Source organism: Taudactylus pleione, unplaced genomic scaffold, assembly GCF_031769625.1.
Source record: "Taudactylus pleione unplaced genomic scaffold, aTauple2 ptg000333l, whole genome shotgun sequence".
Lineage (NCBI taxonomy): Eukaryota > Metazoa > Chordata > Amphibia > Anura > Myobatrachidae > Taudactylus > Taudactylus pleione.
Genome location: NW_028284734.1, coordinates 10,147,189 through 10,172,612, shown reverse-complemented (window position 1 = coordinate 10,172,612; position 25,424 = coordinate 10,147,189). Strand labels below are relative to the sequence as shown.

Below are 25,424 nucleotides of genomic sequence, written 5' to 3'. Positions count from 1 at the left end.
GATGCTGCAGTCTTATTTCACCAATCACTGAGGAGGGCTGCAGGGGACTTTTCTGCCTTCACAATTATGCCCATAGTATGATATGTTAGAGGATCTTTTCCGTGTATAAGTTAGTGTATATAGTAAGAAGAGAATATAGGGCTGTCACTGTGGAGAGATTACAGCCCTCTCCTGACGTATTCCAGTCAGCACCAGCGGTTACTGACAGCTCTGGCTGCTCTCCTCAGACATTAGGTAAGCGCTCTCTCTCTGCTTAAAGGGGCAGAAATCTGCTCTGATCCCCCTACTCAATGGCTGCCACTCATCACTTCTCCTCATCTGCTGTCCACTTTAGAGAGCACGGGCTCCGTCTCTCTACATCAGATACCTAACTCAGTCTCCCTCCTCTTTCAGTCGTCACCTCAGCTCTAACTGACCCCTCCAACTGTCACTTCTCCTCAGTGTCAGTGTGCACAGTGAATAGAACTAGCTCTAATTGACCCCTCTCTCCAACTGTCACTTCTCCTCGGTGTCAGTGTGCACAGTGAACAGAACTAGCTCTAACTGGTTTTAGGCATCCAGAATCTTCTGGATGATTCTGGCCCACACCACATATTTGTGGTACAATTATATTTATATTAACCATTAAACAGATAATAGTTATATAATTATATTTCAATTCTTAACACAGTTCATATAGTCATATCACTTGTTTGCTGGATTAACCCTAAATAGAGGTTACAAAAGGAATATCTACATAGGTTTATAGAGGTCCATTTCCAGCAACCATCACTCCAGTGTTCTAATGGTACATTGTGTTTGCTATGGATGATTAGAAAACCCTTGTGCAATTATGTTAGCACAGCTGAAAAACAGGTTTGCTCGTTAGAGAAGCTATACAACTGGCCTTCATTTGAGCTAGTTGAGTATCTGGAGCATAACATTTGTGGGTTCTATTCTACACTCCAAATGGCCAGAAAGAGAGAACTTTCATGTGAAACTCGACAGTCTATTCTTGTTCTTAGAAATGAAGGCTATTCCATGCGAAAAATTGCCAAGAAACTGAACATTTCCTACAACGGTGTGTACTACTCCCTTCAGAGAACAGCACAAACAGGCTCTAACCAGAGTAGAACGAGCAGTGGGAGGCCCCGGTGCACAAGTGTGCAAGAAGACAAGTACATTAGAGTCTCTAGTTTGAGAAATAGACTCCTCACAAGTCCTCAACTGGCAACTTCATTAAATGGTATCCGCAAACGCCAGTGTCAATGTCTACAGTGAAGAGGCAATTCCGGGATGCTGGCCTTCTAGGCAGAGTGGCAAAGAAAAAGCCATATCTGAGACTGGCCAATAAAAGGAAAAGATTAATATGGGCAAAAGAACACAGACATTGGACAGAGGAAGATTGGAAAAAAGTGTTCTGGACAGACGAATCAAAGTTTGAGGTGTTTGGATCACACAGAAGAACATTTGTGAGACTCAGAACAAGTGAAAAGATGCTGGAAGAGTGCCTGATGCCATCTATCAAGCATGGTGGAGATAATGTGATGGTCTGGGGCTGCTTTGGTGCTGGTGAAGTGGGAGATTTGTACAAGGTAAAAGGGATTTTGAATAAGGAAGGCTATCCCTCCATTTTGCAACGCCATGCCATACCCTGTGGACAACGCTTGATTGGAGCCAATTTCCTCCTCCAACAGGACAATGACCCAAAGCACACCTCCAAATTATGCAAGAACTATTTAGGGAAGAAGCAGACAACTGGTATTCTGTCTGTAATGGAGTGGCCAGCGCAGTCACCAGATCTCAACCCCATTGAGCTGTTGTGGGAGCAGCTTGACAGTATGGTACGTAAGAAGTGCCCGTCAAGCCAATCCAACTTGTCGGAGGTGCTTCAGGAAGCGTAGGGTGAAATTTCTTCAGAACCTCAACAAATTAACAGCTAGAATGCCAAAGGTCTTCAATGCTGTAATTGCTGCAAAAGGAGCATTCTTTGACGAAAGCAAAGTTTGAAGGACAAAATTATTTCAAATAAAAAACCTTACCATGTAAATGTCTTGACTATAAGTTCTATTAATTTTGTAACTGATTTGATAAATAAAAGTCAGTTTTCATGTAAAACTCGAAATTGTCTGGGTGACCCCAAACTTTTGAACGGTAGTGAACATTACTGATAATTATAAAAACGTACTGATCAGCGCTAAAACCCAATTATACAAGTAGATGGAGGGGCAGAAAAATACAATTCTTTATGCAAGCTGCCCAAGTGTTAAGGTGATTTAGCAACGTCAGTCTTAACTATTAGTGCATTATCAAATCTTGGAGAGATCTAAAATAAAAATGTTGCCCATAGCAACAAATCTGCGTCTGCCATTTTTATAGCACAGCCTGTAAAATGACAGTTAGACGCTGTCTGGTTCTTCCTCTCTCTCCCTCTCCCCTAATGGTGCATACACATGTAACGATTTTGTAACCAACTATTATCTGTCAGATTTTCCCTTGAAAAAGTGAACGATTTTTGAAGTGTAATGAACAATTTTTACAACCATGAACGAAAAATGTTCCTTCCCTTAATAAAAATTTGTTATGTTGACAGTCTGAAATGGACAATGAACGATAACTACAAACTACAAACGGGAGCGCGCTTGAGCGATTATCGTTCATCGTTATAACTCAGAAATGAACGATTTTTTTTGAACAACTGAATGATAACGACATCGTTAACAACAAATCGTTAAAAAAATCGTTATGTGTGTATTCACCTTAAGTTTCAAATTACAAGTTACTGTCTGACCTGTGAGCAAATGTTGCAATATGTTTATGTTCCACAAGATGCCGCCATAGCAGTACTTTTCTTTCCATCTGTAGATAAGACAGATAAGACAGATATAACTTTCTGTTTTTTTTCACATCTCACAGGCAAGCAAAATGTAGTCATTATGGGCAGAAAAACCTGGTTCTCTATCCCAGAGAAGAATCGACCTTTAAAGGAAAGAATAAATATAGTGTTAAGCAAAGAGCTCAAGTAAGTGGAATGCATTTTTATTTTTTCAGAACGTTTTAGTATGTTGGTAGCAGGCACAGCTTGACCACCGTACCCAAGAATTATCTTCCATACTCATTACTTGCTCCTATTACTGGTCTAGGACTTTTTATTTTTTTATTTTATTTTTTAGCTTCATACTTTGTGGAGTACTTTCCTTTGTACAAGACTTTCCCTTACACTCCAAACTTCAAGTGATCTCTGAAAACTTAGACAAATCTATGAAATTCCCAAGCCATTATCTTTACCTCCTTCAGCTTGGTTTATTATTATTTTAGTACCCAATTTAAAAGAGCAGCATTGTATGTTAGCATTTCACTTGATACATTTTAAAGATCTAATCTAACATTCATTCTTTTTTTAATTACAATTGCTTTGTCCAAAAATGCTCAAATGATGAAGTCGTCTATAAGAGCTTGTCGGCCTTTTGGATGTTAACTGACATATCTTAAGGCAGTGTTGGCTAACCTTGACACTCCAGCTGTTATGGAACTACATAACCCAGCATGCACTGCTACAGTTTTGCTATTAGGGCATGCTAAAACTGTGGCAGGGCATGCTGGGATATATAGTTCCACAACAGCTGGAGTGTCAAGGTTAGCCAACACTGTCTTAAGGGATAGTTGAGCTGTTAGTCACTATTGAGTATGCTTAGAACTTGTTAGAGACCATTGTAACTTTTTCTTTTAGTTAAAAACAGCTGCTCCCACGTGTGTCCTTGAGTATGTGTTCTTCATATGTGGCGTAAAAGATCATCTTTACAATATCTCCATAGTAACAGTGAGAACAGCGTTTATGGTCTTTGTACAATTAATAACACATACTTGATAGTTTAGGCAAAAGGATAAAAAGTTCAAAGCTCGGTTATCAACAGAAAAGCTATCACGTTGCTTAGGTTAGGGACACATGCATTGCAACAATTAGTCTGCAGATTTTTTATAATTTTTTCTTTTTGACCTATTGTTCTCTTATTGGTGAGTGTATGTATCAAAAAAAAAAACAATTGAAATACAAAACGGATTGTTAAAAAGTTTAGCTGTGCCGGTTAAAACACTTTATTTGTCTGTGTGTTTGTCCAAATTTTGGATTGATCAGTGAGACTTGGTACTGTGGATGCTCAATACTTTTTCAAAATGGAAATGTTTCGTAGTGCACCTCATCTCCTAGTATTGATGTCTGTGCACCAACAATGCTGATTGGAGCAGGAACTGTCACTTGTTTTGAATCTACTAAATAGCCCTTTTCATACGGTATTTCTAGCAAAAATGTAGTGACTATTTATTATGTAGACATCTGCATGTAGGTTTTTGATATTGTCTTGACTTCGATATGGAATTGAGAAAGCTGGCCATTGATCTGCCTGTATAGATAGGCAATCTGTTGCTTGTGAACAAGTATGTGTTACCATGATTGCAAAAAGATGACGACACTGGTACAGTAGTTGTGCAGGCATTATCTGAAATTGGCTTGACTCTCTAGCACAGAGGTTCCCAAGCGTGGTCCTCAATGCTCCCCAACAGTTCAAGTTTTAGAGATATCCATGCTTGAGCACAAGTGTTAAATAGATTGAGGTACTAATTAAGGCCCTGATTCAGAGCCGGACGCTCTGACCAGAGCGCTCGCTCTGAATCAGGGCCCTCCTCCATTAATATGGAGCGTCCTCCTGGACGCTCGTATAGCTGTGGGTCACCACCCACAGCATATACGAGCGTGCAAAAAGATGGTCGCGATGGTCCTGACCATCGCGACCATCGGAATTGCGAGTGAAACCCTGTGGTCTGGTTTCTCAACCACAAGGCCAGGAGTGATTTTGGCTCTATCAGAGCCAAAATCACTCCCACTGACATCACTAGTGATGTCAGTGGGGCCGGCTTCAGACGGTAGGCGTTCCCATGGGAACGCCTACGTCTGGCAGGCACGCCCCCGGCACGCCCACCAAAGGGGGCGTGCTGTCAATCAACATCGACAACACGCCCCCTTTGGTGCGAGACCCGGAGCGATGGAAAGTCCTTCGCTCGCCGGGTCTCGCGCATGCGCACGACGGAGCTCCCTCCGTCGTGCGCATGCGCAGTGGGGACCATCGACCCACTTGCGAGCGTACTGCCGCTCGCGAGTGGGTCTGAATGACCCCCTAAGTCCCCTGTGCTCAACCATGGATATCTCTAAAACCTGAACTGTTGGGGAGCCTTGAGGACCGTGTTTGGGAACCTCTGCTCTAGCATGTTTTGAAAGTAGTATAAATATCTGCTAAAATTTTGGCAGTCCCATAGTCAGGCACACTGGAGCAGTTTTATCTGGGTAAGTGCAGTAGGGTTCTTTGCAAGTACCTTAGTTGAACAGACTTTAGCTCTGCTTTAATCATACAAGTAAGATTGGGGTTCCCAGATCTTGTTAGACTTGCCCAAGCCCCAATAATGGAATTGCATATAAATGGCAAAGCTATATCTGTTTTAAGAATTTATTCCGTTAAAATGCCTTCTTTTTATCATGCCGGCCACTTTGTAGGAATATATAATTGGCACGTAGAACATGACTTTAGCATACTTTAATGCGTTGTATCACTGCAATGTTAGCTATTTGCCCCAAAAGTCATAGGATAGCAGTATGTAAAGGTAATGGTAGGTGGCATTACCATACTGTGACGTCTTGGAAATGCCCAGACTTGAATTTGAACAGGGCATGATAGTGGGTGCTCTACGGATGGGACATTCCATTTCCAAAGCTTTGCGGACATTCAACATTCCTCGATTTACGGTGTCACGTGTGTACCAGGAGTACCACATGAAAGGCATTACCACCCACTGTAGAAAATGCAGTGGCCGACCATGGGAGCTTAATGATCATGACCAGCAGTGTCTGGCCAGAATTGTCAATGATAACAGACAAGCAACATTAGCTCAAATCATATCCACATTCAATGCAGGAATTACCAGACTCCTATCCAGAAGGTCAGTGGAGTGTTGTTAAGCTTTCATGGGATATGGGATCAAAAGACCCATCAGAGTGCCCCTGTTAACACTACGACACCAGACACAGCGCCTCACCTGGGCTCATGACATCCCTAAGTGGACCCTGGAGGACTGGCAATATGTGGCGTCGCCCGATGAGTCAGTTTCTGTTGTTTCAGGCTGATGGTAGGGTTTGTGTGTGGCGCAGACCTCATGAGGTCATGGACCCCAGTTGTCAACAAGACACCATGCAGGCTGGTGGTGCTTCCATAATGGTGTGAGGTGCGTTCACGTGGCATGGGTTGGGTCCGGTGGTCCGTCTGAACACGTCCTTGACAGGTAACCGCTATGTTGCAGTGGTCCATAACCGTTTGCAGCCCTTCGTGGATTTCATATACCCCCACAGCGAAGGATTATTTCAGCAGGATAATGCACAGTGTCATTGGTACCAAATTGTCCAGTAGTATTATTATTTATTTATATGCCGCCACAAATGTTCCGCAGCGCCTTACAAAGTACATAAACAAGTTGTAGACAAGCGACTTACAGAACAGTACACTACAGGAAATGGATAATATATATTGCTACATTAACAACCATAACACCCAGATAAGCAACAGAGCATAAGCAACCAAGTGTTGGGTAAGAAGTAGATGAAACTAACGTAGGGAGAAGCACAAGAGGGTAGAGGGCCCTGCTCGTAAGAGCTTTCATAGTATCGGTTCGAGGGGCATTCTGGATACTTCAGACGAATGGTGTGGCCACCACGTTCACCAGAAATGAACCCAATCAAGCATTTATGGGACGTGGTGGAGAGGTCCATTTACACCCGTGATCCTGCACCTACTGTACAAATATCAGGGAGCTGTGGGAATCCATCCAGATGGCATGGGTCAACATCTCTCCATAGGTCTTCTGTCCGCTTGTGGAATCGATGCCGCGTCGACTTGCTGCATTTCATTAGGCTAGAGGGGTCCTATATACGAAACCTGGCATCTACAGATGTGTCCTCCTACATCTAGCCTCCTTTCGCGTTAAACAGCTCTTGTAATCGTGCCATGCTATGGTCTGACTCAGTAGCGCCAAGCTTCTTTTTGTGTGACTTTTTACCTTCAATGCGTCTTATTCACACAGTGATGCGAATAGCTAGCACAAGCAGCTTCTGCTGGTTAAAGTGATGTGATGCTCTCTGCGCTACCGAGGCACACGGAGCTCACGCGTTATGTTTGGCGCGATTTGTAGCGCCTGGAGGATAAATGTATGTGTACACATCTGTATCCCATGACTTTTGGAACTCTCAATATAGTAAGAGGAGAGAAAACAATATGGGGGGAATGATTCAAGTTTTCTAAAAGGTGGAGAAGTTGCTCATAACCACCAGTCAACTTTTAAGATAGTACTTTTTTAAATACATTCTAAAACAAATTATAGGTAGAAGCTGATTGGCTGCTGTGAGCAACTTCCTAAGTCTTAAGAAGGCTTGATACATCACCCCTCATCTCTCAACACTTATGTGGCCCATACATCTGCAATGGATTGCCCCAATTTATGTTTTAACATCGGGGAATCGGAGAAATCCGACATGTTGGAAATCCTTAATTCACCAGTCCAGACCAATAAATGATCGGGATTGGCGAGTCAGAGATTTTTAACATGCTGTTTTCCCTGATCTGCTGATAGATTTCCGATCATTGATGGCCACTGATCGGCAAAACGTATCTCTGATCAGATTGGGAATCAGGGCCGTAGATGTATGGCCAATATTACTGTGGCTTCGTTCATTGTGTTCCAGGTCTAACATGAAGACTTAAACCAGTTGCTGTTGATTAATGCACCCCTTTACGGGGTGCATTAATCAAGGTTAGCACTTACTTTTCTGATGCTTTGTAACGTGGTGTGGATCATTAGATCGGACGCATCTTGTTCGACCATTAAATGGTCAACCACGTTAGTTCGACATGGCGTTTAGATAGACAAAGTATAGATCGAATGTAACAATAGTCAGACAGTAATATAGTCTCTGGTATCGCCTAGATCTTGCAGTGGGACTTGCAGTGCCACGTTTAAAAAGAAGGGGGGTGATAATGACTAGGTGCCCAGCAATTTGGGACAAGGCCTGCAAGGCATTGGGGCTGGCATTGCCAGAAGCGCTTGCATGCAAGGCTGGGACTTGCAGTGCCACGTCGCTAGCGGGCAGCGTCTAGGAAGAGTATACCATTTTTGTATTATGTAAACTATAACGTGTCGATGTATTAACCATGTTTCGATCGATTCATTATATTGTTGATCTATTATGTCGATGTACAGTAGTAGGGGTCGATCTCATAGTTGTCGATCTACAGTATTAACTATCTTTTTTTTGTTTCGATGTTGTCTCTTTCATATGTCGATCTTTGTTGTCGACCTATTTAGTGTCGAGTTGTTATGTCTATAATTGGTTTTGTCGATCTTCTTATTGTCTGTACACAGTGTTTCGATCATGTATGATCGGACACAAGTCAGTGTCGATCTCGTGAGTGTCGTCCTTCAGGTGTGGTCGAGCTGCTTGCCCTGTCAATGTAAACTGGTTCGATATAGGGTGGTCTATGCATTTATTGTCGATCTATGTTCAGTCGACCACACAACCGGATACCTTTTTGTAACGTATGCAATTGTTTGATATTTTGGGGGGGGGGGGTTTACAATAAAGTGCATAAATTACATATTCCAGATATGCACCTTTCCAATATTGTTTACCTTTTGTGCTTTGTGATGTTTATATTTGACAGTAAGGTCTACAAATTTCCTAATTTTGGTATATTGATAAATGGGCAAAGAAAAAATCCTATCCTTTTAAAATGTTTACAGGGAACCTCCAATGGGAGCTCACTATCTTGCCAAAAGTCTGGATGAGTCTTTGGAACTGCTGGACACGTCAGGGTTAAGAGACCAGATAGATCTTATCTGGATAATTGGAGGCAGCTCACTCTATAAGGTAAGTTTGTCTTGTAAACCTTTATTTTTTTTTTTTATTATTTTGGGTGGCCAGCAGGGCTGTTAAATGTGTAAAACAGCTGCTAAGGGGTCCATTTTGTAAAGATATATTTTATTATATCTATAATACTTCTTTATATCCTCTTTTGAGTAGTGTGCATATGTGCTTTCTTGTCCTTTATTTCCTGCTACCAGTAGTGAGGAGTCTGTATGTTTTGGCCTGTCTGAGTATTACTACGTTTGGACATGACATCTGTAGACTACGAATAGTTCACCAAATATGACAGAAGCTTTAGAACAAAGTGTTAAGGTACCTATCCACTACCCGATTACACAGAGCGATTGAACGATAACATCGTTATCATTCAATCGCTCGTTAATCGTGCAGCAAAATGTCAGCAGCGATGCACATTCACGCTGGTTATTGCCGGCATCGCTCATCGCCCGAACATGCTGGTCAACCTGACGATATCGTCAGGTTGACAATGTTCAGGGATGAGTGAGGGTACCTGCACTGAATGATATATAATTCAGTGTGGTCACTGTGCAGTGTTTTGAGTCTTTTCACTGTCTGGTAGTGGATACCTGCCTCTAGACGTTCTCGTACAGTGCTTCTATGTATAATAGTTTCGGATGCACATTTATCCCCTTAATAAAAATATATAAAAAATGTCATGAATGTGGAGCTGGCCATCTTGTCGTATTCATAAGCTTTACAGTTGGCTTACAGAGTCTCTTATTACAGTTACTATAGGGAAAGGTACACCTATCAACCAATCAGTATAAATGCAACCTCAAACTGGCAGCTCTAACAGCAGGATCTGCTACCTGCTAAAAAAGACAAAATACAGAGCAAATGGATGGAGCGCTTGTTTGAGGCAATACACACAATATAAAATGAAAATAAAAATATTTTAATTACACCAATATACAGAAAAATATTCAAATTCAAATATTCTACATCAGTGCAATTACCAGCTCAGCAGAACAATCAAATCTGAGATTCATGACAACTAATGCTCACACACTAATATAATAATCTGACAAGGAGCATGTGATGTAGGACTTCCAAAGACTCCTTCTCCTTTGCAATACTCTGCAGCATCCTTAAAAGCAGGAACTAAGCGCAGGATGAGGAGCGCGCTCAGATGGCCCCGCCTGAAAGAAGCTCCGTCCCTTCCATGATTGACACCTGACAGGCCAGGCAGAGCACCTGCACCTAGCCGCCTGCCTACTGCTGCATGCTAATGCCGCACACAGCGCTAAGCTGTGTGCACTCTGACACCGCTTGCCAGCCTTTCCCCAGCTAGCAGGGAAGGCTGGCTTTACTTAGCGCAGCCATACCGCCGGAGCGCGGTGGATCGGGGCACCCAGATCCAGCCGCATGCAGTGGGTCCCCATAGCACAGCGTGCTTTGATCTGGATCCTGGACACTTGCTTCAGGAAGCGGCATTAGGATCCTCCGGCTGCTCCATCTGTGCAGGCAGACAGAGGCTGATGCTGTCTGCCTTCATTCTTAGTGAAAAAAACAAAATGCAATAAAGTGAAAAAATTACAGTATTAAGCACTAACTGACCGTATCAACAGCAGGCACACAAGTGGAAAGCAAGTGTAATCACTCAAGCTTCCATATTCAGGAGAGGTCTCTTTGGTCCTGAATTGGACAAGATAGTGGCTACGCTGGTAGCATCCAGGTCAGCTTTCTTGCCTTCTGCTGCGCTTCCCAGATCGAGACAGTCTACTTTTCGTTCCTTTCATCTGCAGAAAAAAGGCCAGAGGTCAACCTTTTTCCAGAAGCCAGGGTCCTTCTTCCAAGGGATCTAAGTCCCACGGTAAGCAGCCTTGATCGACGGCCAAGCCAATGGACAAACCTGCCGCATGATGTGGCGGGCCTCCACCTGGGGCTCCTCAGTGTGGGAGGCCGGCTTTTTTCGGAGGTTTGGATGGGAGACCTCGACAAATGCCTGGGTCAGAGGCATCGTTTCTCAGGGCTACGCTGTAACTGAAGCATCCTCCAGCACTGTTTTTTTTTTTTTTTCAGCCAGTTTTCCACCATACCAAGAAAGGCACGAGCTCTCTAGTCCATTCGTTTCTTCCAGGCCTCTTAGGTAATCATCCCGGTCCCCCCCATCTTAGAGGAATGAGTTTCTATGCCAACTTCTTCCTAGTCCAAAAGCTTGAAGGCTTTTTTCGGCCCATCCTTACTTTAAAGGAGCTGAACAAGTTCCTTATTATTCCCAGGTTCCGCATGGAATTTCTTTGCTACATTATTTTGGCTCTGGAGCCAGGGGATTTTATGGCTTCATTGGACATCCAGGATGCCTATTTAAATATTCCATATGAGTCAGCTACCAGCACTTTTAGGTTTGCTGTGAATGTTTTAGGTTTGCTGTGAATGGCGATCGCTACCAGTTTCAGGCATTGCCATTTGGGCTATCCATGGCTTCTTTTTTTTTTTTTCACGAAGGTCATGTCTGCGCACTTTCGCCGCAGGGGCGTCCTAATTGTACATTATTTGGATGACCACCTTCTACTGGCCCAGTCTCTGGCTATCTTATGGGATCACATCCACCTGACTGTGAAGCTTCAGTCCCACGGGTGGATAATCAATTTGTGGAAATCCACCTTGACTCCTTCTCAGTAGATGATCCACTTATTGGACTCCATTACTCAGCAGACAAGATATTATCGGGTCTCCATAGACTCCTGTATGCTGATCCTGGAGTCTGTTTCCACCTTCAACATGGTGGAGTACACCGACTTCCACTCCCGGCCACTTCAGCTGGTCATTCTAACACTTTGGAACAAGGCTCACCTAACCTCAAGACACAGACGCTCATTTCCCCCAAGGAGTTCGCCTCTCTCTCCTGTTGTAGCTCCAGCGCTTGCAACTGGACAGGGATCATCCTTTTTTTGTATCCAGGTTTGGATCCTACTCACCATGGACGCAAATCTTTGGGTGTGGGGGGCAGTGATGTGTCGTCCAACCTTCAAGAGTCATTGGATGTCTCAAGAGTCAGCTGTCAATCAACGTCCTGGAGCTCCGAGCGGTGTACAGAGCTCTTTGCTAGGCGCAGTTTCTTCTCCAGGGGCATCCTGTCAAGGTACAGCCAGACAACGCAACTACCGTCGCCTACATGAACCACCAGGGTGGTACTCTCTGTTGCGGTGCCATGATGGTCAGCGGGCAGATATTAATCTTCTAGCTCTATCAGCAGTCTTCATCCCCTGAGTCCAGAATTGGTACGCGAACTTCCTAAGCTGACAGCATGTTCACTCGGGTGAGTGGCCTCTACATCCAGACATCGTTTAGCTACCTTTCCACCATAAGCTCCTACCGGACATAGACATAATGGCGTCTCATTACAACCACCGGGTGACGAGATACTGTTCCCGCACCAGGGATCCCGATGCTCTCCTGGTGGACGCTCTGGTGGTTCCTTGGACATTTCCATTCGTATACATCTTCCCTCCATTCTCTATTTTGCGGGTCCTCTGCAATTTCAAGTTGGAAGGAGGCAAGGTGATCCTGGTGGTGCCAGATTGGCCATGGCGAGCTTGGTTCGCAGATCTTCTGGGCCTCCATCGACGCCCCATTGCGTCTTCCCCTGCGGCCGCTTCTTCTATCTCAGCGCACGTGTATTCACCCAGATCTGTCCCGGCTCTCTTTTACAGGGTGGCTCTTGAGACATCCATACTGATAGCGAAAGGGTTTTCCAGAACTGTAATTCGAACTATGCTTAATGCTTGGAAGCACTCTTCGGCAAGAGTTTATCATAGAGTTTAGTGGATATATTTTGATTGTTCGACTATTGGCTTTATTCTGCGTCCTTTCCTTTCTGCAAACAGGTTTGCATTTGGGCCTCTCTTCTTTGAAGATCCAGGTTTTGGCCTTCTCTTCCAGAGGCAGATTGCACTTTTACCTGATGTGCGGATATTGAACTGGGACTTAACCACCTTCCAGCACATTGCACTTTGTCTGTGGGTGGAATGCGGTGATGATCCTGACAAGCGGGATGCTGTCTGCCAGAGCCCCAGCATCAGAATCCCGAACACCGAGACAACACCGGTGCTGAAATTCCAACATGACTCTGGATCCCGACAGACTGCATCCCGATCGTAAGGACATTGCGGTAAGTATCTGAGGGGGGCACACTTAGGTTTAGGTGCCCCGGGGGGAGTTGGCGTTAGGCTCTGAGCAGGGGGGAGGTTAGGGTTAGGGTCGGGCACCACGGGGGGTGGGGGGGGAGTTTAGGCACTTACCGGGAGGGTTAGGGTGCGGGGTAGTGTTAGGGTACAGGAAAGTAGGGTTAGGGGGCAAATAGGACAGATGAACATTACTTACCATTCCCCTGTCCGAGGTCAGTGTACTGACAGCCGGCATCCTGTCTATCGGTATTTCATACCGATTCCCTGTGGGTGACTTGTTCACATCCTGGAAAGACCGAGTGGAGCCCTTATTATTGTGCAGCCGATCTCTCCAACACCCGAGGGAGTTGGTTGGTGTTCATTTGAAGATATGATACCCTGAACAAAGGTACGCGGTTCCTGGCTTTGCACCACCTTCTTATATTTGAAAGGGGATCATTGAACTTCACGGAGCAGTCTTCTGACGGCACGTAACTATACTTGCTCCTGTGTATTTTGACTCAAGCTTCGTCCTCTATATATTAGTGGGATGTTTTGTCCGATTATACAGCAAAGCGAATCCTACGCAGCATGTTTTTTTGATTATACATCGGAGCGTTGGTTTTTATTTTACGGACCTATACAGGACTATATTTGGACAGTGCTTGTTTTATCTTTTTTATTTTTCATAAATATTGCTGTGGCCACAGTTGTATTTGAATTTAAATGTAACTACTTATTTATGACACATTGTAACTTATCTATTGATGCACCTTAGATACAATACTCTTCATAAAACGTGTATTAAATTTGTGAAATTATTATTTTTTTTACTCAGTGCTCCTAGTTTTTTTGCTTGCTTTCTGTGTATAAGACAGCCTGTTTTTAATCTATCAATACTCTACTGCAGTTGGCTCCATTCTAGTTAAACTGGCCATACACTATCCAACTAAACAATCATGAAGTGGGACTCAGGGCCTGATTCAGACTCGCTCGCAAGCGAGTTGATGGTGTGCCAGTGCGCCTGCGCAAAAAGCACTCGCTCCGGCGCTCACATCCAAAAGGGGCGGCTGTCGATGTTGATCGACGGCTTGCCCCGTTTGGAAGGCGGGGAGGGGGAGTGGCTGGGCAAACAGAGGCGTTCCTATAGGAACGCAAATCAATGCACTAATTAGTTTACAAAGAAAATGGATCTCAGACTGCACATTCTGGATATGTGTGTGTATATGTGTGTGTGTGTATATATGTGTGTGTATATATATATATATGTATTATATATATATATATATATATATATATATATTTATATTTATATTTTTTGGAGGTGCTACCTGTGGAGACCATTGCTATATACACAAAGAAGAAATACAGGTGCACACAACTCCAAATTAACTGATTATATAGAAATAAATACATTTTGCAGTGAATACAATAGAGGTTTTTGGCATAATCTTGGCCAAGGTTATGGGCCTGCCCACCATATCCGGGTAACCTCTTGTCGGGCAGGTCCCTAACATACTAAGACTCAAATCCAGAGCGCAGGACACCCCCAAAGTGTTAAGAGCAGCCGCTGGCCGCATATAAAGCATAAAAATAAAAAAGTGAAATATATATATATATATATATATATATATATATATATATATATATATATATATATATATATATATATATATATGAAACAGGCAGTGAGGTATTAAAATGTGTTAAAGGAAAATGTGTTATACTGTGGTGCCCTGAAGCAGATCAGCAAAGCAATCTAGGGGGACCCACACCCCAAAAATGAACCAAAGCTGCACTACACAGTCTAAATATTAGCAGGACTTACCTATTATTGTGCCTCTGACTGGTGTGCATATTACATTGCCAGACTCCATGCTGTAACCAATGTAGTAGAAGTGCTAGTCTGAGTGGGAAGTGGCTCAGGCTTCCCAGGTGTGCAAATCAATGCACTAATTAGTTTACAAAGAAAATGGATCTCAGACTGCACATTATATATATATATATATATATATATATATATATATATATATATATATTATATTGCACACCTGGGAAGCCAAAAACCTCTATTGTATTTACTGCAAAATGTATTTATTTCTATATAATCAGTTAATTTGGAGTTGTGTGTACCTGTATTTCTTCTGTGTGTTCCTACAGGAACGCCTGCCATTTGTGGGCGGCCCTACTGACATAATTCAGGATGTCCACTGGGGTTTGCGGCCACGAGACCCTACTGCAAGGGTCTTGTCGCAAGCCCGATGGTCGCGAAGGTCTTGACCATCGCGACCATCACCTGGCTGCTCGCATAAGCTGTGGGTGGTAACCCACAGCTATGTGAGCGGCCAAGAGGCCGCAACTAAGAAAAACAAGCGCCCGCCCTGATTCAGAGCGAGTGCTCGCTTTTTGCGAGCGCCTTTGAATCAGGGCCTCAGTACATTACCAGCCACCTAAACTGCTTTCTCTCTACCTACTTCTGGTGTCACAGAAGTAGGTGGACGATGTCTGTCTACATCTGCATGTAAGAAAATGAATAACTATAAAATGTGTGTGGGTGCCCCCACTTTTTAACAGACACTGACTTTGCCTACTGCTGGATACCCTAAACTTAAGGAGAAAACTGACCTGGGTTTACCCCTGATTTCAGAATATCCCGGGGCATCAAAAAAGTATTTTGCAACCCCCCCCCCTCCTTGGAAGTAGCCCTAGTTCCCAATATCAGCAGTGCACATCTCCATACCTGATACCAGGTGGGTATGGAGGTAATAGTACCATGCCACCACGTAGTCTACCTCAACCTGTCCAATTCTCTCACTGCTGCTCTTGCCCTTAGCTCCCCATACACTGGCTCATTCCTTATGTCTTCTGTTTCTCTCCCCCTTCTATTGACTGTAAGCCCCTTGAGCAGGGCCCTTCTACCTCCTGTTCTCATTACCTACTTCTCTTGCACACCAACTACACTCTACACCTCTTCCTTGGGCTCTCTGCCCCTGGACACTTGTACAACTTGACCCATTTTATTTACCCATTCCAATAGCTACAGGTTTCAGCTTACGCTGAATATTTCCATTGCAGCCCTTGCATCAGTGGCTGTGTTGAGATTTGTAGTGCTAATTGTTACTTGTTCACTGTATTGTACTTGGGTGTTTTACTCTGTACTATCTTATTATTTTGCCCTCTGTACAGTGCTGTGGACCACATGTGGCACCCTATAAATGAAGTTTAATAATGGTAATGAAAAAATATTGCTCCCAACTTTCTCCCTACACACTAATCTGTTTGGGTTTGCTAAATCAAATATGTTTCATTTAACCGACATGTTGGAACAACAGTTTTCCTCAGATCAATGGCTTCCTCTGTAGTGGCTAAGAGAACCCCTTTGGTTACATCCCTGTGCAGTAGTCAGTACAGTCCAATATAGCAGTGGTTCCCAAACTGTGCGCCGTGGCACCCTAGGGTGCCTCTGGACACTTGTAGGGATGCCTCAGGTTGGTGGTCCAGCACCAAATCAAATTATTTATGGTTAATGTAAATATGTGGACAAACAGAAGCGCAAACCTGTCCACTACCACATGACTGAACCTAAAGATGACAGGTAAGCACAAGTTTCTTCACTTTACTACTTCATACAGATGGGCCCAGCTGGTTTGTTGCTCATAGCACGACATTCAGGCTTCTGAGTCACGCCTTGGAATGTTGCATGGTGGCTGTACTGTGGCGCACCGTGGCGTTCTACAATGTAAGAGAATACATGGCATGTAATACACCGCTTTTTTTCTGAATTACTCAATAACAAATTTAGGAGTGCCTTGAAATCAGTGCTGAGACTCTAGGGTGCCGTGGTTCAAAAAAGTTTGGGAACCACTGCAATATAGTATAGACCTGTCACAGTAATGATAGTGTGTATGGCAATAGAAAAAAAACCTCTTGTGGTTTACTGCTTTTCTGGCATGTTCCCATTTATGTATGTAGAGATATAATCTCTACCTCTATCTCTCTCTAATATATATATAGTGTGTGTGTGTGTGTGTGTGTGTGTGTTTTTTCTTTATTTTTTATTTAAGTGCTGGGCAGGTAACACTATGTGCAGATGTTCCCCCACCAGTTACTTGCATGTTGATGCCCTGCAGACTAATTAGATGACATTTGTACTGCTGCATTCCTCTGCACTGCTGTGACTGAACTGATCGCTGGATAAGTATATGTACTACTGAAGTTATGTAGTCCCATTTCCGAAAATACAGTAGCTAAAGAAATACATGTCACTGTGGGAAACTATAAGTAGCTCTTGTAAGTGCAAAGCTGTACAGCTGTCGGGATGTCATGAGATTAGCAGCTTTTTACCAGCAGTATTGATCATTGTTATCTAATTAATTGGTTGAATCACATCTCTGCTTAGCATGAAAAGCAGATTGGGGACAGAGGCAGGACTAACCATGCGTATCTACTAGACAAGAGGGGAACGACTGTATGATTACAACATTGTGATCGTACAATCGTTTATCACCCTGTGCAGTGGATAAATGTGCCCACACTGAACAATGTCATTCAGTGCAGGCACCCTCCCTCAACCCCGAACATGCTCAACCTGTCTATCGGCAGGTTGGCCTGCATGTTCAGGAGATGATGGCGCACATCTCTGGTCGTTTTCGACATTTTACTGCACGATTTATGAACAATTATTGAACGATAACTGTGTCGTAATCGTTCAGTCGCTCATTTTAATTGTCCAGTGGATACGCACCTTAACATAGATTGAGATGCAATAATATAAATAAATAACCGCTAACATTGTAAATAACATTTATATTTGAATGACACCTGGCATGCTCCTCTTGCTCCTGTATGTTTGGAATGGTGGCGAGCGTTTTTTTTTCCCCCACTTATGGGTGTTTGTTTTTGTTTAGTTTTTTCTCTTTGCTTTGACTTGTGAGATTTATAGTTGGTTCCTATGTTTTTTCCATTGGAAATATTTGCCAGTGGTGGTGTCAAGTGTTACTAACTGAATTAACTCTGAATAGCCTGCTTTTTGGTCCCTCTTCTCAAAGCAGGAACTGTGTGTGAATGCAGTTTTACATAAAATTGTAAAGGGAGATATTTAATTGTTTGTGCAACAAGCCACGCGCAGGTCGCAATGGATGCGCCCAAAATAAAAAGTATTAAATTAGTGCCAGTGAAGATGCCCAAATGCCGGGTGAGCTGCAGTTTAGGTACCTAAAAGCCCCTACTTTGAGTGGATTTCTGCGGGGAGGGTACGAGCAGAGATCCACAATAAGTGATAGACACCGAAAACAATTGAATAGCTCCCGCTCACTTTACACAGGAGCTACGGACGTGAGAAACAATTGAATATGCCCTAAATTATACGTACGATTTTATTTTTGGACCTGTAGCTCTGTTATTCTTTAACTTTGTAGTTGTTTTTTTATATGCCACAAACAATAGCTCTTAAGTTAGGTACACACCTAAACGATGCAACTGTCATTCCAATTTCCCTTACATACATCCCAGAATACACAACTTCTAGCTTACACCCTGTGCAGTCTTCGGGACAACAGCACGATATATTGTGTCGGGTGATCGTATTCAATTAATTGTTGCTCCTGTACACTATGGGCCTGATTCAGATTTGGGAATAGAGTAAGAAAGGGCAAGAAACTGCATCTTTGTAAAACCATGCTGCACAGCAGGTTTGACAGGTGTAAAATGTGCAGAGAGAGAGATTTTGGAGGGGTGTGTCAAAACTGACATCTAAATTGCAGTGTAAAAAATAAAGCTGTCCAACATTTGTGAGCTACATGCAAACACAGCCAGTATTTACCCTGCATGCAAAAAAAAAAAAGTATGTATTTTACACCCCTTGCAGTGCAACATGGTTTGTCCAGGTGCACGAAATTATGGACATGCATATTGGTAGTGGGTCGTGTGATTGCACAATATACCATATAGTGTGTACTATAGTATTATAAATGGCTAATTGACCATACACAATGATATTGCAGGTGATCTTTAGAAGAACATTTATAAGTACAATTGCAGACTGATATCTCAATGTCCCATAATGAACCAACTGAATCTGATAAAGTGAGAACCAGTTGCTGTACAAGCATCTTTTATATTTCTTTTTTTACACAAATTCTTTTTATTGAAAAGAAAATCAAACACATTTAGACATAAAAGAATGGAAAAAGCGTATAGATTCAAACAATTGACAACTGAAAATTCCATTTTAAATAATACAATCAAATTTCTCATATAGTATCAGTAAGTCGCATTGCAAGTTATACAATAAAATAAAATGAACAGTAAACAATAGTAATAAAATAGACAACAATAAACAATATAAGGGGAAAGTTCAGGGGGTGGGAGGTCAGAGGGGAAGGAGGAAGCTAGCGGGGAATGGAGGGTGGGGGGGGGGGGGGGTGATCTGTGGGGGCAAAATACATAATCTCAAATAGATTATATCAGAATCAAGAAGAGACAGATACAGGTACTGGGTTGGAGCCGTTAAACATGGAATATTGTGTGGATCCCTTGAATAACAGCCAAGGGGACCATAAAGCAGTAAAGTCGGTGGGATTACCTTTAGAGAAGGATATGATATACTCTCATATCCATGTAATAATCGATCCTCTTGAACCAATCTTTAATGGAGGGAGGAGAGGTGGACTTCCATAACACAGGGATTACTGATTTAGCTGCATTATTTAAGTGCCTCAGCAATGAATTCTTATATGAAGCCGAATGAGAAGAGGTTATGTTTAAAAGCCAAAAGCCAGGATCTCTAGGGACCTCTCCCCCAAGAATTATCTTGGAACATTCAAATACATTCAACCAAAAATTAGCCAGGGAGGGGCAATCCCACCATATGTGGAGAAGGCTACCTGGTGCAGAATTACATCTCCAGCAGACCTTTGGAACCTGCGGATACATTTTATTTAAAAGTACTGGATATCTATACCAGCGTGTTAACACTTTGTAGAGGGTTTCAAAAGTAGCTATACAGGAAGAACTGGCAAAGGTGTTAGCAAAAACAATCTCCCAATCAATATCATGTACTGTATCCTGCAGTTCCCCCTCATTTCACTGTGGTTTGGGAGAAGGAAGTTTATACTAATTTCCAATAATTAGTGAATACAATTTGGATATAGCATGGGATGGAGCCTGAGACGAAGAACACAAAGACTCAAATCAGGTAAGTGTCCTGGTGAGGTCACAAAGCTTGCAAGAAGTGGTGATAAAATGTCGTATTTTGAGGTATTTCCAAAATTCGGATTTAGGGAGGTGCCAGGATTCCTGGAGTTCTGTAAACGGACGCACCCCCGACCAACAAACCATCTGACCCAGTCGAAAGTGACCATCTCTCATCCAGTTTTTGAAGGGCAGTATTGAGAGCCCAGGAAGGAAATCTGGACTCTCAAGGAATGAAGTGAGAGGGGAAACATTAGATGAAATGTGGGGGAGACTTCGCAATTTCCGCCAAGCGCGTAATGTAGGTGTTATAGTGGGATGTCGAACAGTTGGCAGTTTGGGAAGCCATGGAGCAATTTCTATGGGTTGAGCCAGGTAGCTCTCCTCCAACATGATCCACTGTTTGAAACCCTTCGCTCGAGTCCATTCAAGAACACTATTAAGCATTGTGGCCTGATAGCTAGTAATGTGGGGAAGTTGCAGACCTCCGTCTTGTTTACGGCGGTAAAGGATAGCATGTTTAAAGCGTGGTTTAGAGGTGTTCCAGACCAACCTACGAATAAGGCGTTCCATCTCCGCAAACCACGTCGGGGGTATGTGAATTGGGAGGGTTTGCATTAAATATAGAATTTCTACTTCAGGGTCCATAGGGTATCCACAGGATACCTTGGGGTATAGGTGTGACGTCAGTCGCAGGGCACCAAAGAGTTAAGCTTTCAGCCTCCCAGGATGCACTAGGTCCCCCTCCTATACCCCGCCCCCGGGCCAAGGCACCTCAGTTTAGTTTGGTGCCCGGCCGGAGTCGGGTGCACCTGTTGGAGTGGGGGCTAGAAGAGCCCCTGAAGCTTATTCTTCATGCAGCTGTGGCTGCACATCTGGATGTACAGCATGGACAGTCAGTCCTGACGTCCATGCTGTCTTCCCTACACCCCGCCGGTACCAGAACGCCGGTACTGATCCGGGGATGCTGGTGGGCGTCTGGGGTCACAGCTAGCGGTGACCCCAGATGCTCCGGACCATGGCCGGATTCAAGGGGGACAGAGGTAAGCAGCGGGGTCCCGCGGTGGGTCCCCGCTGATCACATGGTCCTAAGTCCCCAGGCAGGGGGCTCCCTGGGGACTGGCTGCAGCGTGGAGCCAGGCGACCAACCTGCGCTTCCACTACCCCCTGGGACAGCGGACCGCAGCAGAGCGGTAGCGCTGCGGCGTCCCAGGGGTTAAATGCATGCCAGGGGAGCGCGCCTTCCCTGTCTCACAGCCGGCGCCTCCCCCGCTGCACACAGCCCTCTCTGCATGCTGCCGACTGGTCCTGTGGCAGCGCTCCTCCCCCAGGCCAGCCTCCTCTCTGCTCCTCGGCGGCCATCTTCTCCAGAACGCATGGTGAACGCTGCTGGAAGCGCTGGACGGAAGCATCGTGGTCTGGGTCCCCCCGCATACCTCTCCTCCGCTGTGGTCAGGTCTGTGTATGCAGCGCTGTGTCCTACCAGGCCCTGTGTCTGTGTAGTTGAGTGATCAGCGCTGTTAGTGCAGGAATTGTTATTTTTCTGCATTGTATGTGACTGTGCTAGCGCTGCTGCCTGTAATCTTTTCTTCTCTAAACTGTCAGCTTTATTACTGTCCCTGTTCTTTCTGCTAAAGCCCTTGCGGTGCGGTGCTGCAGGGTGGTCTCTCGCCTATTTAATACTTAATTGGTGAGAGAGGTCACATACGTGGTGCCATCATGTCTGAAAGTGATTTTCCCCTCCGGCTACAGTGTACCACGTGCAAAGTACCGTTAGCGGAGGGGGAGGGTAGCGCGGAGGGCCTTTGCCGGCAGTGTTTGTCCATGGCGCGGCCTATTACGGTTACAGCACCGGTACAGGAGCCGCCCTGGGCTTGTTTCGCTCAGGCGTTAACAGCTTTAGTGGGCCAGTTAGCTCCGCAGCCCGCGTTTACTCCGATGGGTTTGTCCCAGCAGTCTGTGGTGTCGTCACCCATGCAGGGGTTCCCACGACAATTGGTGGTACCCCATAGTCTCCCTATTTCCCCGCTCCCGGGTTCTCAGGAGCCAGCGTGGGTTAACTCCCTGACGAGTTCTGTACAGCACTTGTCGGATGTGTTGCAAGGGGAGTCTGTGATGCGGTCTCATAAAAGGCCGGTGGCGTCTCTGTCCGCTCCTTATGAGGATGACGAAGGGACGTCTGATGATGGGGAGATTCTAGATCCTTACGATCAGGAACCTCTCCATACTAAGGACGCTGATGCTAAGTCCAAAGTATATATTCCTGGACTTATTCGGGCGGTCCGCACAGCCTTGGTGATTGAGGACGAAGTTCCCCCAGCGGCTAAATCTAAGTATGCCTTTTTCAAAGATGTGAAGGGCGATGCCACAGTCTTTCCTCTTTCGGGTCAGTTGGTGGGCCATTTAGAGGAGGCGTGGAAACAACCTGGCAAAAGATACCAGCCGCAGAGACGCCTGGCGGTGGCTTATCCGTTCGCGGATAATTATTTTGCGAAGTCGGAATCCCCTCCACAGGTGGATTCTCACGTGACCCGTCTTGTCCGTAGTGCCACATTGCCGATGCCATCCATGTCCTCCCTTAAGGATGCTACGGACCGCAAGGTAGAAATCTGCCTGAAGTCCGCTTATTCCCTTGCTGGGGGGGCAGCACGGCCGGCTATGGCCATTTGCTGGGTTGCCAGAGCGATGGAGCGCTGGGCGGATTCATTAGAGGCTTCTTTTGAATCCGACTGTCCGGCCGATCAGGCGGAGTTGATTGGCAATCTCCGTGATTCGGCCACCTACATCAACGAGGCGGCTCTAGACATTAGTACTCTGGTGTCTAGAATTTCTTCAGCAGCGGTAGCTGCTCGTCGCACCTTGTGGCTGCGATCCTGGAAGGCGGACGCAGATTCCAAGAAAGGTCTGGAAGCGTTGCCGTTTACCGGAGAAGTTCTCTTCGGTCCGGATCTGGATAAGATTGTGGCCACGCTGGCGGCAGCCAAATCTGCCTGTCTCCCGTCGGCCGCTGCTCCTTCTGGTTCGGGACCATCGTCCTTTCGGTCATCTAGGGCCCAGGGCAGGCCCAAACCACAGTCGTTTCCTCGACAGGCTGGCCCTAAGAAATCGGTCAAGCCCCGGAAGCAGGCATGGAGTACCAGACGTCCGGCCCCCAAGCCAGATGGCAAGCCTGCGGCCTGACGGTCCGGGCCTCCCTTTGGGGGATCCCAGGGTGGGAGGCCGCCTGCTACAGTTCGCCCAGTGTTGGTCGACCACTACGACAGACACTTGGGTTCTGGAGGTGGTTTCCCACGGATACGCCCTCTCCTTCCGGCACAGACCCCCGGCTCGCTTCTTCACCACGGGTCTCCCATCAGACCGGAACAAGGCTACGGAGCTGCGGAAGGTATTGCACACTATGCTCCAGGCTGGAGTTATAGTGGCGGTTCCATTCTCCCAGAGGGGCCAGGGTTTCTATTCAAATCTATTTTTGGTACAGAAACCCAATGGGTCATATCGTCCGATTCTCAACCTCAAAGCACTCAACAAGTCTTTGCGGGTCCCGAAGTTTCGGATGGAGACCCTACGGTCCATCATTCTGGCGCTGGAACCTGGGGACTACTTGGTGTCATTGGACATACAGGACGCTTACCTGCATGTCCCTATTCTTTGGCGCCATCAACAGTTCCTCAGGTTTGCAATCAGCAGCGACCACTTCCAGTTTCGGGCGTTACCTTTTGGCCTGGCAACAGCACCACGTGTTTTCACCAAGGTGATGGCGGTCATGGCGGCTTCTCTGCGGCTGCAGGGAGTCCGCATGTTGCCGTATTTGGACGACCTGTTATTGGTGGCAGGATCTCCAGAGCTCCTGTTACGCCACTTGGACCTGACCATTGCACTGCTGCAACGGCACGGCTGGCTAATCAACTGGCAGAAGTCCACTCTAATCCCGTCTCGGAGGATTCTGCATCTTGGAGCCTTATTGGACTCGGGACAGCAAAGGATCTTCGTGACGGAGGACAAGATCTCTGCTTTACAGTCAAGGGTGCGCAGTTGTCTGCACAGCCGCCGGGTGTCCTTACACTCGGCGATGAGGTTACTGGGCTCCATGGTGTCGGTGTTCGACATGGTGGAATACGCCCAGTTTCACTCCAGACCTCTGCAGCACCTGATCCTGTCCAAGTGGAACGGGCTGACTCAGTCTCTGAAGTCCCAGACGATTGTGCTCACCCAGGAGGTTCGCCTGTCCCTTACGTGGTGGTTACAGACGACCCACCTCAACAAGGGACGTCCGTTCTGGGTTCCAAATTGGGTCCTGTTGACAACGGACGCCAGTCTTCGGGGCTGGGGAGCAGTTTCGGGTCCACACTTGTTCCAGGGCAGGTGGACGCCGACAGAAGCGGAGCTTCCAATAAATATCTTGGAACTCCGTGCGGTCTTCAATGCTCTCCAGCAGGCACAGCGGTTTCTCCAGGGTCGCCCGGTGCAGGTCCAGTCGGACAACGCTACCACCGTGGCCTACATAAACAGGCAAGGAGGAACTCGCAGTCGGGCGGCTCTCGTAGAGGTCTCTCGGATCCTGGTTTGGGCGGAGCGCAATCTTCCGGCCATATCAGCGGTCTTCATCCCGGGAGTGCTCAATTGGGAGGCGGACTTTCTAAGTCGCCAGGACGTTCATCCGGGGGAATGGTCCCTGCACCCGGACGTTTTTCAACTACTGGTGGACAGGTGGGGTCTTCCAGAAATCGACCTCATGGCGTCCCGGCACAACAACAAGTTGCCGGTGTACGGGTCTCGCACAAGAGACGAAGGGGCGTCTCTGGTGGATGCTCTGTCCGTCCGGTGGACGTTCCGGTTCGCATACCTGTTCCCTCCGGTCTCCCTTCTTCCACGGGTAATCCGGAAATTCAAACAGGAAGGAGGGACGCTCCTGTTGATAGCTCCCGCGTGGCCCAGACGGCACTGGTTCTTAGACCTTCAGGGTCTGTCCGTGGACATTCCTCTGCGGTTGCCGCTACGACCGGACCTTCTGTCTCAGGGTCCTTGCCTTCACCCGGACCTGACTCGGCTGTCTTTGACGGCGTGGCTGTTGAGACGGCCATGCTGAGGTCCCGGGGGTTTTCCAGCTCTGTGGTGCGTACCATGTTACGAGCTCGGAAACCGTCTTCCGCGAGGATATACCATCG

At 45.7% G+C, this 25,424-nt stretch overlaps 1 protein-coding gene across 1 annotated transcript in view; it reads left to right on the top strand.

The window, feature by feature from the left end:
• The window catches only part of DHFR (dihydrofolate reductase), an 82,503-nt gene that overhangs the window by 25,127 nt on the left and 31,952 nt on the right, over positions 1–25,424 (top strand). Inside the window, exons 3-4 of the mRNA XM_088443711.1 lie at positions 2,896–3,001; positions 8,815–8,941. Coding sequence (XP_088299837.1) covers positions 2,896–3,001; positions 8,815–8,941 — 233 coding nt within the window. The remainder of the gene's footprint in view (positions 1–2,895; positions 3,002–8,814; positions 8,942–25,424) is intronic.